General features: G+C 38.2%; 1 protein-coding gene across 1 annotated transcript in view; it reads left to right on the forward strand.

The window, feature by feature from the left end:
• LOC124595444 (mediator of RNA polymerase II transcription subunit 12) overlaps positions 1 to 18,507 on the forward strand; it is a 371,808-nt gene that overhangs the window by 143,606 nt on the left and 209,695 nt on the right. The window contains exons 17-22 of the mRNA XM_047134188.1: positions 1,366 to 1,512; positions 1,664 to 1,764; positions 10,530 to 10,659; positions 15,157 to 15,450; positions 17,720 to 17,899; positions 18,021 to 18,146. Coding sequence (XP_046990144.1) covers positions 1,366 to 1,512; positions 1,664 to 1,764; positions 10,530 to 10,659; positions 15,157 to 15,450; positions 17,720 to 17,899; positions 18,021 to 18,146 — 978 coding nt within the window. The remainder of the gene's footprint in view (positions 1 to 1,365; positions 1,513 to 1,663; positions 1,765 to 10,529; positions 10,660 to 15,156; positions 15,451 to 17,719; positions 17,900 to 18,020; positions 18,147 to 18,507) is intronic.

Consider the following 18,507-nt stretch of genomic DNA (forward strand, 5'->3'; position numbering starts at 1 on the left):
CAGGAGCTCCATCGTGCATGAACCACATGTTGTGTCGTACTTGTAAAGGCACATGTTCTAGCAGCACAGGTAGAGGATCCCGTATGAAATCATGATAACGTGCTCCATTGAGCGTAGGTGGACGAAACTAAAATGAGCTCTAACATGGAAATTAAGCGTTTCCGGACACATGTCCACATAACATCTTTTCTTTATTTGTGTGTGAGGAATGTTTCCTGAAAGTTTGGCCGTACCTTTTTGTAACACCCTGTATATACGTAAATGATTTGATAGACAGGGTGAACAGCAATCTGCGGTTGTATGGTGGTGATGCTGTGGTTTACGGTAAGGAATCAAAATTGAGTGACTGTAGGAATATACAAAAATGACTTAAGCGAAATTTCTAGTTGGTGTGACAAATTGTAGCTAGCTCTAAATGAGGGGAAAATGTAAGTTAATGCCAATGAATAGGAAAAACAAACCTGAAATGTTTGATACAGCATTAGGTGTGGTTTCAGTTGCCCAAGATGTATGTGTGAGTTGTCTTTTTGTTGTGCCTTTCTGCGACTCAGCATCTCTGCTATTTGGTGAGTAGCAACTTTCCTTTTCGTAATATTATTAGTTGTGTACTACTTGACATGGTCACATTGTTTAAATATCTGGGTGTAACATTGCAGAGTGATATGAAATGAAATGAGCATGTTTACTGTTGCATTGCTCACATTTACCATTTGGCTTAATTATGCACATTTCGCTCTGGAAAGTACACCTGAAGTCAAATGACAGCTTCGTGTATCTTTGGATACTATTTCTGTCAACACATTATTGGACTTAAAATCGATATTCAAACCTTATACACGCCAGTGTATGAATGAACAAATAAAATTACAAACAAATTTGATGTTATATTAATTGCCTAACATAGTATATTTTCGCTGCACTGAATAGGACTGGCTTGTTTCACAGGCAGAGTTTTGGTAATTTGGACCTATGGAGCTAAGACTTTCGGGTGAAACAAGTACAAGTTTAACATATTGAATGAATTATAGAAAAAAAATTCATATTTTATTCTGGGCCATTCAGGCTATGGGACCTCAGAGGATGTAACCAGCTGGAACAATGTAGTCAAGCAAGTACATGTGTCTTGTTGTGTTATCAATTATTTACATCTGATTACAATTCATAATAGGGTAGAAGCAGTCAGAAACATTTATAGAAGTTTTTTTCCAATATACTGTTCATTTATTTCAGATTATGTGAATAGAGACACTAATCCATAAAATTATTGGATTAACTCTGGCTCAGAGTACTGTCCCAAACTTAAAACAAATGTAATTCTTTTTATGTTCTTGCGGAAATAATCTTGAAATAAGTGTCTCATTTTAGGTGGTAAAGTGAAGAAGCATTCCCGTGGAGAGTTCAATTTTGAAGCAGTGACAGCCAAAGTGCAAAGTATGTCATTTTTTGATCAACATGCAGTCACATGGCAGTGTGCAGTAACTGTTATTGAAATGCTGAGTTCTTTTGCAAGTGGTGAGTACATTTCATTAGCTTTTGCTAGAAACATTAGTTACAGTCTTTAAATTTCCATAGGTTTTAGAACATTGAAATGAAATTTCAGTAAATAATAGGATCATAAAATGAAAATATCTGTAACTTGACTTAGGAACTTGTTTCTTTTCAGGAAATTCTAATTACTTACCAGTGCAAGAACATGTGGCATTTTTGTTTGATCTAATGGAATTGGCCTTAAGCATTTACAATCTCATTGACGTGTGTATTCAGGTAAGAGGTTGGCATTGATCATGAAATTCATATGCTTCTTGTGTGATGAGCAGGCCCAGTTAAATTTGTACTTCCTCGTAAATAAACTTCTAAGTTTAGAAACTTAAAACCTTTGTGATAAATGCTCCATGCATGCTGTCCATTGTATTTAGCCTCTGCTTGCATCGTAGCAGAGACATGACATACTGGTGGACTTCACACACTGTATTTCATATGCTTTCTCCTTTTCTCTTTAATCTGTTATAGTTCTTGTGATTTCTGTCATCTCCATAAATAAATAGGTATGTGAAGTCTTTACCATTTCAGATAGTAAATTCCATTCGTATTTGTCTGTGTTCAGTCTGAAAAGTATTTTTCTCTAGCCCCTGTCGGTTCTTTGCAATAGCACTATAAACAGATTTTGTACAGTGACTGACAATACTTGCAATTACATTTTAATGAGAAAAAAAAACACTTTGATGCATTGTATTTAGATTTCATAACCTCCGTTTAGCAGCTGAAGGTCATAATATAATTCTAATTTCAATTTAGAGCTATTTTCACCTGAAAAAATAATCCCCGCTAAATGCTATAACCATAAAAGTAGATTTGTTTACATTTATACTCCACAAGCCAACATACGGCTGGTGATTTAGGATACATAGTGCACCTGCCTCATTGCCCCTTACCTATTTCATTCTCAGGTGGTACACAGGAAGAAAGACTGTCAGTACATCTTCATAAGGACCTTAATTTCTCTAATTTTACCATTGCAATCGCTGAGCAAGGTGTATGTTTTAGGAAATCATATATTTTGTGCCCATTTTGGTAAACAACTCTTAGACTTCTGTGCATGAGGCTCTCTGAGAAGCAAATAATCTCTCTTGTAACGTGTCCCACTGTTTGTTGAGCATGAATACAATTACTTGGGGAAGTGCATTGGGAGAGGTGACAGTAAAAAAAGGGGTGGGGGGAGACTGCAGGGAAGAGGGTGTCACACATCTATCCCTTACACTTGCTGCTTCTCACTCATGCATTCTTCTCCCTCGCACATGCTGTCTCCGTCCCAGTCATCAGCCACCCTTTCCCAGCCCTTCTTCTCAGTTGCTGCCTCATTCCTTGCCTCGCCCACTCCACCCAACACAACCCCTCATTCCAGTCAAGCTGCAGAACTGCTGTGCCTCACCCCACACAATCCCCCACCCTAGTCAAGCTGTAGCACTGCAGTCCCAGAACAGCACCTTCAGACAGCGTTTTTAGACTTATTTATGTATCTATCAATGGCTAATGTTTCTACTCTTTTGAAAATGTAAATAAAATTTTCTTGGCAAGCAATAAATAGATCTCTGCAAATGATTTTTCATTGACCTTAGATAAAATACAGTAGGGGGAGGAGGAGGAAATTAGTGTTTAACGTCCCATCAACAATGAGATCATTAGAGACAGAGCACAAGCTCGGATTAGGGAGAGATGGGAAAGGAAATTGACCAAGTACTTTCTAAGGAACCATCCCAGCATTTGCCTGAAGCAATTTAGGAGAATCTTGGAAAACCTAAATCATAATGGCTGGATGCGGGTTTTAATCTCCCAGATTCTAATCCATTGTACTACTCACTGCAAAAATACAGTAAATACAACTGTATACTGCCAAAGGGTTGCCACACAAGTGGAAATAATGCATAAGGGAATAACAATAAATGAAAAAGAATATTCCAAATATTTAGTAATTATGTGTTAACATCCTGAACCAGAAATCATATGTTACAGATGATTTTAAACATGAAAGCTCTGCAACTGTTGCATTATGGAGGAAAAAGCTTCTCTCTCCTATTTTCATTCACAGTTATTGCATCATATTCTGGTACTAATCTTCATTAAAGAAGAAAGTATTTGTTGCATAGGAGCTTTTAATATTATGTGGTGTCCACTTTAGAATCGCTTGGAGACAGCTTTTCAAACAATTGACCATACTGGCAATAGCCTCACGCTATATTTACCCTTTCTCTGGAAGTTTGTTGTAAGTGATCAATCACATGTCAAGAACAATTATACCATTCACAAATACATTACCTCAAGGGGAAATGACTCACACTATCCCTCACTTAGTCAAATCGTGGTGCAGAAAGGAGTGAGGTATTTTGCTATAAAAATCTTTGACCACTTAAGCAGTGATGTGAAGAATCTAATACATGGTAAATATAGTGTGTGTGTGTGTGTGTGTGTGTGTGTGTGTGTGTGTGTGTGCACGTTGAAAGGGGGGAGAGAAAGTAAGTCATCAGAAAGTGTGTTATTGTAAACTGACTTGTTCGTAGTGAGAGATACAGAACATGCCTGGTCTCTTTCACTTACACTGTGGTATGGTACTTACTCCCAGAGATAGACGTCTGTTCAAAAAATTCCAGAACTTTGTCTACAAATTTTTTTATGCTTACCTTTTACTTATTGTACATGATCTCATTTGAAATAGTCTCCTCCACAATTGGTACACTACACCTAACACCATTTCCACTTCCGAAAGCAGTCTTGGTATGCCTCTTATTGGATTGCGCAAAGCGCCATCTGCCAATTTTCTTTTGTCTGGTCTATTGTTGCAAATCTTTGTCCTTTCAACAGGGTTTTCACCTTTGGAAATAAAAAAAAGTCCACAGGGGCCAGGTCTGGAGAGTATGAAGGATGAGGCAGCACAGTGATTTTGTTTTTTGTGTAATAATCACACCAACTGGGATGTTTGTGTGGGTGCATTATTGTGATGCAAGAGACATGAATTGTCTCGCCACATTTCAGGCTGTTTCCTTCTTACGTTTTCTCACAGGCGCTGCAACACGTCCCAATAATACCATTGATTAATAATTTGTCCCTGTGGCATGAATTCATGATGAACTAATCTTTCAAAGTCAAAGAAAACTCTCAGTACGGCTTTGACATTTGACCTGACCAGCATTTTTGGTCTTGGAGAACCTTACCTGAGCCTTTGGAAAGATTGAACCCTGATCTCAACATCATAACCTTAGACCACGTCTCATCGCCAGTTATGATTCTCTTAAGGAGCATCTCGTTCTCATTTGCCGAATCTAGAAGCTCTTCACAGATTACCAGGCAATGGTCTTTCTGGTCTTGACTCATGAGCCATGAGACGAACTTGGCGACAACATCATACATTCCTAGATGCTGTGACATGATTTTGTGACATGATCCAACTGAAATGTTACATTCTTCTGCAACCTCTTGGACAGTCTGTGTTCTATTGGCACGCAGAATTTCATTGATGTTCCTGACGTCTGCATCGTCAGTAGACGTCGAAGGGCGTCCTGAATGAGAGTCATCTTTAAATTCCATCTGGCCATTTTTAAACCGTGTGAAGCATTTGTAACACTTACTACTCATCACCATAGGCTTCCTGCATCGTTTGGTTTATCTCTGTAATGGTTTTCTTGAGTTTCACACAAAATTTAATACAGTCATGTTGCTCCTCTAACTCTGCCATCTGCAAATTCCCAAACTGTGTGACACAACATTTTACTCAGTACAGCACTGAGCAACAACTAACAGACATGCAACAATGAAACTTCCAACAGTTATACATTGAACACAGGCATGTACAGGGATGCCAACCACATTGTTGTTCAACACACCATTGGCACGAAACTACGAATGTTCTGGAATTTATTGAACAGACCTCACATGTTTTAGGTGAAAATGTAGTACTGTTAAGATAAATATGCAGGCAGTTACTCTTTGCCAGTTACACTTAGATGACAAAAGCATTGTCAGACCACCTTTTTCCTGGCTTAGCACAGCAACTCAACCCGGCATGTACTCAACAAGTCGTTGGAAGTCCCCTGCAAAAATATTGAACCATGCTGCTTCTATAGCCCTCCATAATATTGCGAAAGTGTTGCAGTGTAGGATTTTGTGCATGAACTGACCTCTTGATTATGTTCCATAAATGTTCAAAGGGATTCATGTCGGGTGATCTGGGTGGCCAAATCATTCACCCAAGCTGTCCAAAATTTTCTTCAAACCATATGCTAACAGTTGTGGCCTAGTAACATGGCGCATTGTCATCTATAACATGACGTCCATGAATGGGTGCAAATGGTCTCCAAGTAGCTGAACACAGCCATTTCCAGTCAGTGATCAGTTCAGTTGGACCAGAGGACCCAGTCCATTCTATGAAAACACAGCCTACACCATTATGGAGCCACCACCAGCTTGTACAGTACCTTGTTGACAACTTGGGTCCATGGCTTTCTAGGGTCTGCACTATACTTGAAACCTGCCACCAGCTCTTACCAATGGAAATCAGGACTCATCTTACCAGGCCAGGGTTTTTCAGTCATGTAGGTTCCAACCGATATGGTCACGAGCCCATAAGAGGTACTGCAGGCGGTGTCGTACTGTTAACGAAGGCACTCGCATTGGACGTCTGCTGCCATAAGCCATTAATAACATCCCACACTGATTTCTGATGGTTATTTTACACACGTTGCTTATCTGTTAGCACTGACAACTCTAAATAAATGCCGCTGCTCTCGGTCATTAAGTGTGCAGGCCTTCAGCCATTACATTGTCCTTGCTGGGAGGTAATGCCTGAAATTTGGTGTTCTCAGCATACTCTTGACATTGTGGAACTCAGAATATTGAATTCCCTAATAATTTCTGAAACATAATGTCCCATGCACCTAGCTGCAACTATCATTCTGCGTTGAAAGTCTGTTAATTCCTGTCATGCGGCCATAATCACATTGGACACCTTTTGACATGAATCACCTGAATACGCACGACAGCTCCACCAATGCACTACCCTTTTATATCTTTCATATGCGATATTACCGTCATCTGCTTATGTATATATCACTATCTGATAACTTTTGTCACCCCAGTGTATACTGTCTATGAAAGGTCAAAACGTGTTTAGATCACAAACAAGTATTGCCTAGTCATTTCTGAACATAAATGACGATAATTAATACAAATAGGGGCAAAGAGATGAATTATACTGGTACAACAGAAATTTTACTTCACATGCCAAGCATGTATTTCACTTAATTCTCATAAGACATATTTATTCCTTCTCTCTTATATATTATTATAATTTTGTCACGCACAGTGATGTCACAAAAGTCTGTTACAGAAATAACAGCTGCTGCCAGCCAGTAGCTGGCACTACTTGCATTTAAAATTGAAACATTTAATCTTATGCTGTTGTGTGACTGACTAACTGCACTTTTGTTTGTACCTACCCTTCAACTTTCAAATGTACTCACCTTGTCATCCTATTGCAACAGTGAAAATGTGCACTGAGCCTAAGAATGAACACCTCTTAATAGCTTGTTGGTTCACCTTTAGAAACCAATACAGCAGTGATTCTGCTCAGCATGTATTCAACAAGTCCTTGGTGTATTTCTGTAGGAATGTGGCACCAGATGTTTAAACATAGTTCACGCAATTCCCATAAATTGCAGGTTGATGGGTTGTGGGGATGGAGCTGATGCCTGGTAGCATCCCAGATGTGTCCCACCTGGTTCAGATCTGGTGAATTTGGTAGCCAAGACACCATTGTGAGTTCACTATTATGCTCCTCAAATCACTGTAGCACAGTTCTGGTCTGAACAGTTATTCTGCTGATGAATGCCTTTGCCATTAGAGGAGACATGAAGCGTGAAGGGATGCAGTTGGTCCACAATAATGTTCACATAGGTCACATCTGTCATAGTTACTTAAATTACTGCCACAGATCTCATAGAATCTAAGGTCAGTGTTCCCCGTAGCATAATACTATCCTGATCATTCTACCTCCATGGCATGACACGTTTTGAGCAGCCATTTACCTGGATTACAGTGTGTGGTGTAACAAGAAACATGATTCATCTGATCAAACATCACGTGTCTATTGATCTGTGGTCCAATCTTGAGGATCCCAAGCCCATTGCAATCATAATTGACAGTGTCATTGGGTTGACATGGAAACACAAAGGTCATGTGCTGAGGAACTCCATATATAATGAAGTACACATTGTATACAATTATGGAAAGGGTATATTGCTACTCACCACATAGAGAAGCCACTGAGTCACAGACACTCACAACAAGAAAGAATGCCGGAAATATTCAGCTTTCAGACAAAATCCTTCATCAGAAGTAGAAAACACACACACATTCATACAAGCCCGACTAGTGACCGGAGGTGACAGTGGTCATATGTACATGTGTTTGATTGTGTGAATATTTGTGAGTTTTCTACATTTGATGAATGACTTCGTCCAAAAGCTGAACATTTCTAGCATTTTTTTCATCATGCCTCTCTGCAACTAGTTTATCCTTTCCATAAACTACATTTGTTTATATTGAGGGTTAACTACAAGTCTTTGCAACACGTGATCCCTTGGTGTTCATCCTGGATTTTGTTACAATGTTCTGCCATTGTCACTGCCCTGTATTCAACAATGTTGTCTGTGAACAGGCTCAGGAAGCTTCCTATGTTATCCACCAAATGGATTGTAAGTATCACAAACAGTAATGATTCTCTAACACACGTGAGGTACTCCAGAAGGTACTTTCATGTCTGATGATTTCTCTCCATTAAAAATTACATACTGAGTTCTATCTGCAAGAAAGTACTTAGTCCAATCATAACGCTGGCCATTATTCTGTAAGACTCTTATTTCATGAAGTCAGTGGCTGTGTTGAAATGTATAAAATGCTCTATGAAAACTGAGAAGCACAACATTAAGCTGAGTGTACCTGTCTTCTGCCTTCTGGATATCATGGATGTTTGCAAAATTCATGATGATTCCTATAGAGGAATTTTTTATCTTTAAACAACTTATAATACTCAAGCATATAATCTGCCTCATAATTCTATAACAGATTAAATATTGTGATAAAGATCAGTAGGTATGTGTGTCTTTTTGATGACTCACCTTGAAAACATTAATCACCTGCACCATTTCCTAGTTATTTGGAACACTTTATTGGTCCAGTAACCTATAGTTAATTGCTGCTGTAAAGGGCATGAGTATTGTTACATAATCTATGTTGAAAAATGCAGTTCTCCCATTTAGCCCATTTTCCTTCTTGTTTATTGAGCAAGTTAACTTGGTTTTCTTATCTGCAATTACTTATCTCAGTATCTTTTATTTCATAAAGTGTGCAGTGCTTGAAACGAAAACTGTATTGGAGACATTCTCAGTGAAACACTTTCTACTTCTGCCAATCCAGGATAAGGCCTTATAACCTATTCCTGTCTCACCATCTCTTCCTCATCCATCCCACACTACTTCTTCCAATATGTCTTCCTTCTTAGCTGGGTGGTAACATGCTCGCGTCTCATGCGAGTGGGCCTGGGTTTGATTCCCAGCCAGGTTGGAGGTTTTCTCTGCTCAGGGACTGGGTGTTGTTTTGTCCTTATCATCATTTCATCCTCATCAATGGCGCACAAGTCGCCCCATGTGGCGTCGAATGAAATAAGACTTGCACTTGGCAACCAAATTTCCCCGCATAGGGGCCTCCCGGCCAACGATGCCATTTCCATTTCTTCCAATATGATTCTAACAGTTTTTAAGAGCAAATTCAGTACTTCTTCTGACTGAATTAAAAGAAATAAAAATAAAAATTAAAGACATGTGCGACACATACTCTGCTACCTGAATATCCATTTTCTGTATCTAGTGCATGCCTGATGACGTATTCACTGGGGAAAGGGGTGGTGGGTCTGTCTGCACCATTTCAGCTAGTATCTAAAGAAACTGAGGTTGGCTCCTGTAGCCAGGGAGCAAGTGTTATTCATGCTTACATGAGCTACAATTTGAAGACAGTTCACATTATAGCTGTCGGCAGTCCGCTTTCTGCATCTTGTATGGGAATCCCCAGCAAACAACAAACATACCAAGTACAGTTTGGCCTTCCTCCTCAGTCTCTAAATTGTTTCACTGAGGGGGCCCGTTACCCACCTGACATTGTAGCTCCCAGTGCAAAGCCACCTTCAATACTTGTCTAGATATTATTAAGATCAATCACAGTGCAAACAGTAGAGGCATGTCCTGCTCAACAAATTTTCCTTTTTTGTTGAAATATCATATATTTCCAAGCCATTGTATGTGAGTTCAGTAGTTTCCAAGTTCATCAAGCAATGTCTGTCACATTTATTATATGAAATTCACTATCTGAATATTTGCTTATGAATTTACGTGGAAAGGATGCACACAGTTATAGAATTCAGCAGTAGATGAAGAATAAAACAACTTTGAACATGGGCATAATTCTTGACATAGCTCCTATGTTTACACAGGACTCCCAAACCAGGTTTTTGTGAATTGATTTTCCAGTACTGCTTATGATTGCTCAGGTAATCATGCCAATATTAAATTCATTTTGGAAATAAACATAGCTGCTGAATTTTCTTTACACAATCGATTTCTGCCCCCATGTAAACACTCAACCATTTTCAAAACATTCTTGGATTGTCAAGTTCCATTTTTAGTTTTCATTCTCCAGAAGCTGTGTTGCATTTACATTGAACTAAAACATCAAATAACAGTTTCCCCTGTGCCCTCGCAACCCCCACCCCTAAAAAAAAAAAAAAAATGCCAACTAAATAAATTTGAAGTGAAGAACATTGACATAAACCCATAGTATTTAAGGTTAAGGTATAGTGAGCCTATCTAATACATCTTTTAGCCACATTGTTTTAAATGTATTGCAATACCAAATGCAGAACATGTAACATACAAAATTCTACAGTTTCTCAGTGTGATAATTACACAGTATATATGCTACTGTTTCAGATCCTCAAGGAGTTACCAGAAGTGGAATCCCAGCTTGCAGCAAAGGGCTCAAATCTTGTTCGGAGTTACACAACTTCACTCAGCCTGTATGTTGTTGGAGTATTGCGTCGTTACCATTCTTGCCTTTTGTGTAAGTAAAGACATACTTCTCAACAGCTCTTCATCATCAGTAAGGAACAATTTCAAAGTCGTGAGTGAGCAATAAAAAAGTGCTGAGATGTAGTCAACTGGGCAAGATGACATGATTTTGTACACCATAATTTATCCCAGAATCATGATAGGATACAAATAAAACAACTTACGTACTAGAATGGTTATGCAATCAGTTGCAAAGTACCTGTCACATTCAAAATCTGTCTTATTTAATGTTTAAAATGCACAAAGGTTTCCATTAGTAAAAACAGGAATTACAGTTTGGAAACTCTACTTGAGATTGTCACTCTGTACCAAGTCAAGGGCGTGTCACCATTAGCTTTTTTATGGGGTTGAAACAAACAAAATATAGTTTTTAGTGCTCTGACATTTATTCATCTACATCTATGTCTACATGGATATTCTGCAAATAACACTTAAGTGCCTGGGAGAAGGTTAATCAAATCACCTTCACAATAATTCTCTATTGTTCCACTCTCATACAGCGCGCAGAAAAAAATGAACACAAATTTCTTTCCGTGCAAGCTCTAATTTACCTTATTCCATTATGATGATTGTTTCTCGATATGTCAGTTGGCATCAACAAAATATTTTCGGATTCAGAGGAGAAAGTTGGTGATTGAAATTTCATGAGAAGATCTCCCCACAATGAGAAATGCCTTGTTTTAATTATGTCCACTCCAAATCCTGTATCATTTCTGTGGCACTCTCACCCCAATTTCGTGATAATACAAAACATGCTGCTCTTCTTTGAACTTTTTTGATGTTCTCCATTAACCCTATCTGGTAAGGATCCCACACCACACAGCAGTACTCCAAAAGAGGATGGACAATCGTAGTATAGGCAGTCTCTTTAGTAGAACTGTTGCATCATGTAAGTGTTCTGCCAATAAATCAGTCTTACGTTTGTCTTCCCCATAAAATTTTCAGTGTGTTCTTTCCACTTTAAGTTGTTCATAATTGTAATTCCTAGGCATTTAGTTGAATTTACGGTCTTTAGAATTGATTGATTTATTGTGTAACTGAAGTTTAATGGATCTCCCACTTTTCATTATTTAGGGTCAATTGCCAATTTTCGCACCATACTGATATGCTTTATAAATTGTTTTGCAATTTGTTTTGATCCTGTGATGACTTTACTAGACGATAAATGTCAGCATCATCTGCAAACAACCTATAACGGCTGCTCAGATTGTCTCCTAAATCATTTATATAGGTAAGGAACAACAGAGGGCCTATAATATTACTTTTGGGAATGCCAGAAATCACTTCTGTTTTACTTGATGACTTTCCACCAGTTACTGTGAACTGTGACCTCTCTGACAGGAAATCATGAATCCTTTTGCATAACTTAGACGATATTCCATAAGCATGCAATTTGATTACAAGCCACTTGTGAGGTACAGTGTCAAAAGCCTTCTGGAAATCTAGAAATACAGATTCAATTTGAAACCCCATGTCAATAACACACAACACTTCATGTGAGTACAGAACTAGTTGTGTTTCACAAGAACGATCTTTCCTAAATCCGTGTTGTCTACATGTCAATAGACCATTCTCTTTGATGTAACTCCTGCTGCATATCAGTGTTAATGATATGGGCTTGTAATTTAGTGGCTTGCTCCTATTGCCTTTCTTGAATATGGGTGTGACCTGGCCAACTTTCCAGTCTTCGGGTACAAATCTTTTGTCAAGCGATCAGTTGTATATGATTGCTAAGTATGGGGCTACTGCATCAGCACACTCTGAAAGGAATGTGATTGGTATACACTCTGGACTGGAAGACTTGCTTTTATTAAGTGATTTAAGTTGCTTCGCTACTCCGAGGGTGTATACTTCTAAGTTACTCACATTGGTAGCTGTTCTTGATTCAAATCTGCAATATTTTCTTTGTTTTCTTAGCAGCACTGTCATTGATAGTATTTCCATTGCTATCACACAGAGAAGACACTGATTGTGTCTTGCTGCTAACATATTTTACATATGACCAGAATCTCTCTGGATTTTTTGTCAGGTTTCGAGACAGAGTTTTATTGTGGAAACTGTTGTAAGCATCTCACATTATGGTCTGTGCTAAACTTTGAGCTTCTGTTAAAGATTGCCAATCTTGGGGATTTTGCATTCATTTCAGTTTGGTATGCTATTTCGTTGTTTCTGCAACAATGTTCTAACCTGTTTTGTGTACCAAAGCGATCAGCTCCATCATTCGTTAATTTATTTGGTATAAATCTCTGAATTGCTGCCAATACTATTTCTTTGAATAGAAGCCATATCTGGTCTACATTTACATTGTTAATTTGGAAGGAGTGGAGACTGTCTCTCAAGAATGCGCGTCAAGCAAATTTTTATATGCTTTGTAGAATAGGTATATTTTTTGTTTCTTTTTGGAGGATTTGAGGGTTATCGGTATTTAGTCCCGCTATGACAACGGTGTGTTCACTAATCTCGATATCAAGTGGGTTTTCACAAATACACATCTGGCATCTGTTGTCTGCAGTAATTAGACTGCAGGGGCAGTGGCCAAAGAAGGGGGAATTGGATGGTGGGAACACAGACAAATACATGTATACTCAAACAAAAGACTGACAGAAAGACCATTCAACATGGAATGAAAACTGAGTCTGTCACAAAGTGACAATAGATATTGGGATGAATGCAGGAATCGAGGTCTCAAAACTAAGTAGAAGGCAAGTAGACATATCTCAAGAATGTAAAGTCAGAACAAAGAAGCAAGCCCATCACTTAGCATGACCTTGCATGAACATCTCCTGAAAGTATCTCTCTAAGTTGTCAAATAACGAATCCAAATGAACTCAGAATCATCTGTGAAAAGCTCCAAGTTAACTTGGAGTGGCTAGAATAAAAATAACTCAGAATGAAAACTTGAATAATTTGATAATATTCTCTGAAAGAGCTCAGAATGTTCATCAGAAAGATCAGAAAACAGATTCCAGCAGTTTCATTCTTCTTTCCCTCACCATTACCTTTCAGGGCATGTAATTTCCCATTGTATTGTCTTTTTATTTTGCTACTGATGGGCCTAATTTGCAGTGCCGTCATCCCCCCCTCCTCCCATCTTCCCCCCCTCCCTCCCCCCATCTTCCCCCCCCCCCTCCCTTCCCCCTAAATGAATGATTGACACTGAGAAACTCCCCCTGTTGGTCTTTTTTACAGGGTGCCAACCTCTCTGATCTTGCTTTGTGCTTTGAAAAGTCCTTGGACAGTGGCCAGCATGGATCACAGTATTTCGTGTGGCATTCTCACCCATTTCCTGCTGCGATGCCTACCACGGTTCATGGGCAGTTCCTTAGCAGCTTACATGCCAAATTTTGATGAGAAAACCACTAAGAATGCCTCCAAGCATTTCTCAGTAAGCTGAGCCATGAAGAGAGCTGCGACTTAACAACAGGTCTGTTTATTCGTAAAGAGAAGGCAGAAGGCCTTTAAGTGTCCCTGCTCAAGCATCTGAGGTCCATGAGCCTGGTGGTGAGCTGATTTTGGTTTGTGGGGTGCTCAGCTGCGCCCAATCTGAGCCTGGTGACCCCCTCTTAGCTGTCAGTCAGTCTTTAAATGAGACACCCCTTCCAGAACAAAAGCACAACACTTTTAATCATACCTGTCTGTCTTCTGTAGTTTTCAGGATGTCTTTCAGGAAAGTCTCATAATAACAGGATGTAGCTTAACTGGAACCTTTTGTCCAAAGCGGATCGGGCTACAAAGTATTACAATATCCAGTGTGATAAAGAGATGAGGAGTGGACAATGATTGTTAAGGCTGTTGTTTAGGTTGGGAGGACAATCCAAAGTTGCTCTGAATGATGTGAGCATAACTTCAGAAAATCATAACTATGTCATTGATAATATTAAAGATGGGACCATGCAATCACACGCACTTCCCAAATTGTATTAATCATTTGCTTAATTGGTGTACTGGGCAAGAAAACTAGAAAAAACTTGTTTATGACGGACTTACATGTCATGAAGAAATGACAGTTTGGATTTTTGCGGAGTAAATCAGTGAAAATGTGATTCAGTGGTCCATTGAACTGGTCAGTATATCACCATTCAATTACACAATTGAAATTGTGTTTGGTATTTTGAAGATCATCAACAATCTTTGAAGGCCTTTGCTATTTTTTTGTTTGTGGAATATGGAGCACCCACTGCTGTGATAGTACTTTGTGCTTGCAGCACTCCTGTTGGAGAATGACAGTAAGCACAGAATGATGAAGATGTTATACCCATATTTATCGCTGTGAAACAACATGGAACATAAGTTCTGATTTAAATTGTTGTTTTTGTACTAAAATCTCTAGCCTTAGATTAGGTCTTTGTAGGTTAATATAATGCTTTCTACTTTGAACACGTTATTTCTGGTAGTTGTATTTCCCTGTTAATGTTGTATATTTAAATAGATTATTTGTGCAAAATCTCGTAATTTAGTTTTATTTTTTATTTATTTTTTTATTTTTTAGTATTTCCAGAACAGACAACAGCAGTATTTGAAGGTCTATGCCGCATTGTTAAACATGTTACGAATCCAGGAGATTGTTCATCAGCAGAACGATGTGTCTTAGCACATTTGTATGACCTGTACTCAACTTGCAGCCTACTAAAGTCAAAACCTCATAGTGTGGAACCATTCGGCAATGCATATCCAAAAATTCGCCAGGCATTGTATTCATCACTTCAACCATCAACACCAAGCACAATGATTGTCTGCAACACACAGTTTATGGTGGAAGTGCTCAGTAATCCACGCAGAGGAGGTAACTTTCATGTGGCATCAAACAACAATACAAATCTTTTGCTTATTTTGTTTTTATTACTAAATAGCAATTCTGTCACTTTCTGAAAGTAGTATCATAGTATCATAGTGATATATGGTTACAGATGTAAAATTACTTATTGAACTCACATTCCAGGAGCTAAATATGTGTGAACAAATATGTGACTTTCTGAAGAGTGGGAAATGAAGTCTGGTAAATAGCAGCCTCTTATTTGACTATATCAGGTTAAGAAAATCACTTTCCAAATTGCCCTGCCCCAGAAAAAGAATGAAGTGCTCATCAAGAACTGAACCTGAAACCTCTGGATTAGTAGTCAGTGACATTAACTACTAAACCACACAAGCAATTAATGCTGAACTGAAAATCTTGAAATGTATATCAGATGTAATGTGGAGCCACCTACTGCAATTAAAGATTGTAATAACCCTGATTAATTGGGTCACATAAACACCGATTCCTTTCATTTGACAAACGAGTGAAAAAGATTGCAGGAAATAAGACTTTTAAGAGGTTAAGTAGAGAACTCTTGAAATTTTAACTCCAAGAAAAATAATATAGACCAGAGTGGGTGTTTCATGAAAAAGTAGGAATTCTCATGTAGAATAAAATGTGGAATACTTTTACCAACTTTTTCAATGAAGTTCTGTGTGGATCTATAGCTGTAAAATTGTTTTGAATCCTGACACATACTTTATGATGATACTGGTGCAAGTGGTATGAGCATATAAGTGAGGAACACATAGAATGGAAGTAATCATGTTGGCAGTACAGAGATTAAAAACCTCCAAAATCAAAATAATACTGAATACTTAAACAAGAAAACAAGCTTTTTTGCACCTTTCCCAGTGCAATTAGGAGGGTGGCTATGTGTCAACAAGCTCTCAGTAAATAAATTGCATCCAGCAGGCTATCATTGTCAGATGAAATCACAGTTGTAATCAAGACTGTTGGATATTGTTTAATTTATTGTTGGTGGCTGTGCAGGTATTCATGGAGATGGATCTATGTGTCATACTGTGGACTTACATGAGTAGAAAATATTGGAAGAATGTGTATAATTCACTTATTGGAGTAAGCATTACCATGTTATTCGAACAGTAAAGGAGAACTCCTGTGTTTAGAGAGATTTCCTGTGACAGCATATGAGTGAGCAGAGCAATACAGAGGGAGTGTTGAGTGATACTGAAATGAGTGGAGTGCATTATGAACAATCAGTTCAAAAAAACAGAAGGAATTGCGATGTCAAAAAAAATGGCAGACCAGAGAATTGACATCAATATTTTGGGATTCAGAGTCTGCATTTGTACTATGTCATCAAGCAACCTGTAGTAACAGTTCAATTAAAAAAGTTGTAGAGAAGAGTATTTTCACAAAACATTCATATTAAAATCCCATTTGAATGTCTGCAACTATGGGAAGGAGAATCTAATAAATAGTTATATGTTCAGTTAAAGGTGATAATTTTGTTATGACTGAAGCTAGTATACAGTTCCTAGAACATCCATCCAGCCCAGAAAGAGTGTTTTTACATCTGAACAAAGGAGGGGGCAGTTGCCACCATGTTGCTGTTTCCAGAACGAGATACATCATACTTCAAAGCCAATGGATTTCTTTAAATATGTTCTAATGAAGAATCTGAAATTGAAAGTACAACTAATTATTTGCATTAATATCTAAGCTAATAAATCATGGAATGAAAATATTTGACATATGGAGAGACAAATTCTCTCATAGTCTTCAACAGATGGAAACATATCGAAAGCTTTAAAATTGTATACGCAGGAGCTATAGGAGCTTTCTGCTGGCAAAAGAGAAGTTGTAGGAAAAGAAATTAGTAGAGTTAGTCATCCTGTTTCCTGGATAACTTGTATCCTTGTACCATACTATCTTGTTTTCCTCCAAATCTTTTGTCTCTTTTCACAGGAGGAGGTATCCATCATGAAAATTAACAATTTTAAACCTTTTTATGCTTCTGCTACTACTATTACTACTACTACTACTACTACTACTACTACTACTATTCTTCCTCCTCCTCCTCCTCCTCCTGCTGCTGCTTGGGAAGCAGTTTTCTTTATCCATATGGCAAATAATTGTTGCATTCAAAATTATTCTATTCTATTAATTTTCTATCATTCATACTTAGTTATCCTGTTGTTATTTTACAACATGTCTTCTGTATTACTATTTGTTACATAAAATTGACAGTATGGTTTCATTATCATAATGTATTATTTATTTTGTGCAACAGGTAAAATTGAGCCTCAGTGGGCTCGCCAGCTGGCTGAAACACCAACAAACCGCTACAGTTTTGTCTGTAACGCAATAGTGGCAGTCTGTAATGAAACAGACAGTGACAGGCTTAATGACATTGCTGTGCTTTGTGCAGAGTTCACTGCATGTTGCAATGCCTTATCTGCTGAATGGCTGGGTAAATAGATTTCGTTGGTTTTACACAAATTTTTGTATTTATGATTAAGTGGACCTGACAAACAACTTATTGGTTGGTCACATTCGAAATATTTTTAATCAGTTTTTGTGCTTCCCAAAAGGTGTGCTGATGGCTCTCTGTTGTTCATCGAACCATTCTTCCCATTTTGTTGATGTCCTGACTCAGGTTGACATTCGAGATGTTGCGATTCACAACTCTTTGGCTGTCTTTACATCTATTCTCATAGGTGAGTATTCTGTAATCTGTGTATATTTGCTTTTCTTTAGGAAAAACATGCTAGCTGTGATGAATTTTTGCATGCTCTCATTTATTTACATTTTTCATAACATTGCTACATTCCATGTTACATAAATGAAATGGTTCTTTTTAAGTCTGTGTGAGACTGGAGAAAAATAAGTATATTATGTGGTGAAGCTTTCGGACATTGAAACTTTTGTGGGTGCTGGGTGTTGGCACCACTCTGTCATGCACTGGCAGCACTCTGTTCGGGTGACATCGATTTCAGGCACCACTTTGTAGGATCAGCAGTGGAGTGATGGGCTACTGGGGCTCAGTGACAGATTGGTTGTCAGGATAAATATTTTATT

Source organism: Schistocerca americana, chromosome 2 (assembly GCF_021461395.2).
Source record: "Schistocerca americana isolate TAMUIC-IGC-003095 chromosome 2, iqSchAmer2.1, whole genome shotgun sequence".
Lineage (NCBI taxonomy): Eukaryota > Metazoa > Arthropoda > Insecta > Orthoptera > Acrididae > Schistocerca > Schistocerca americana.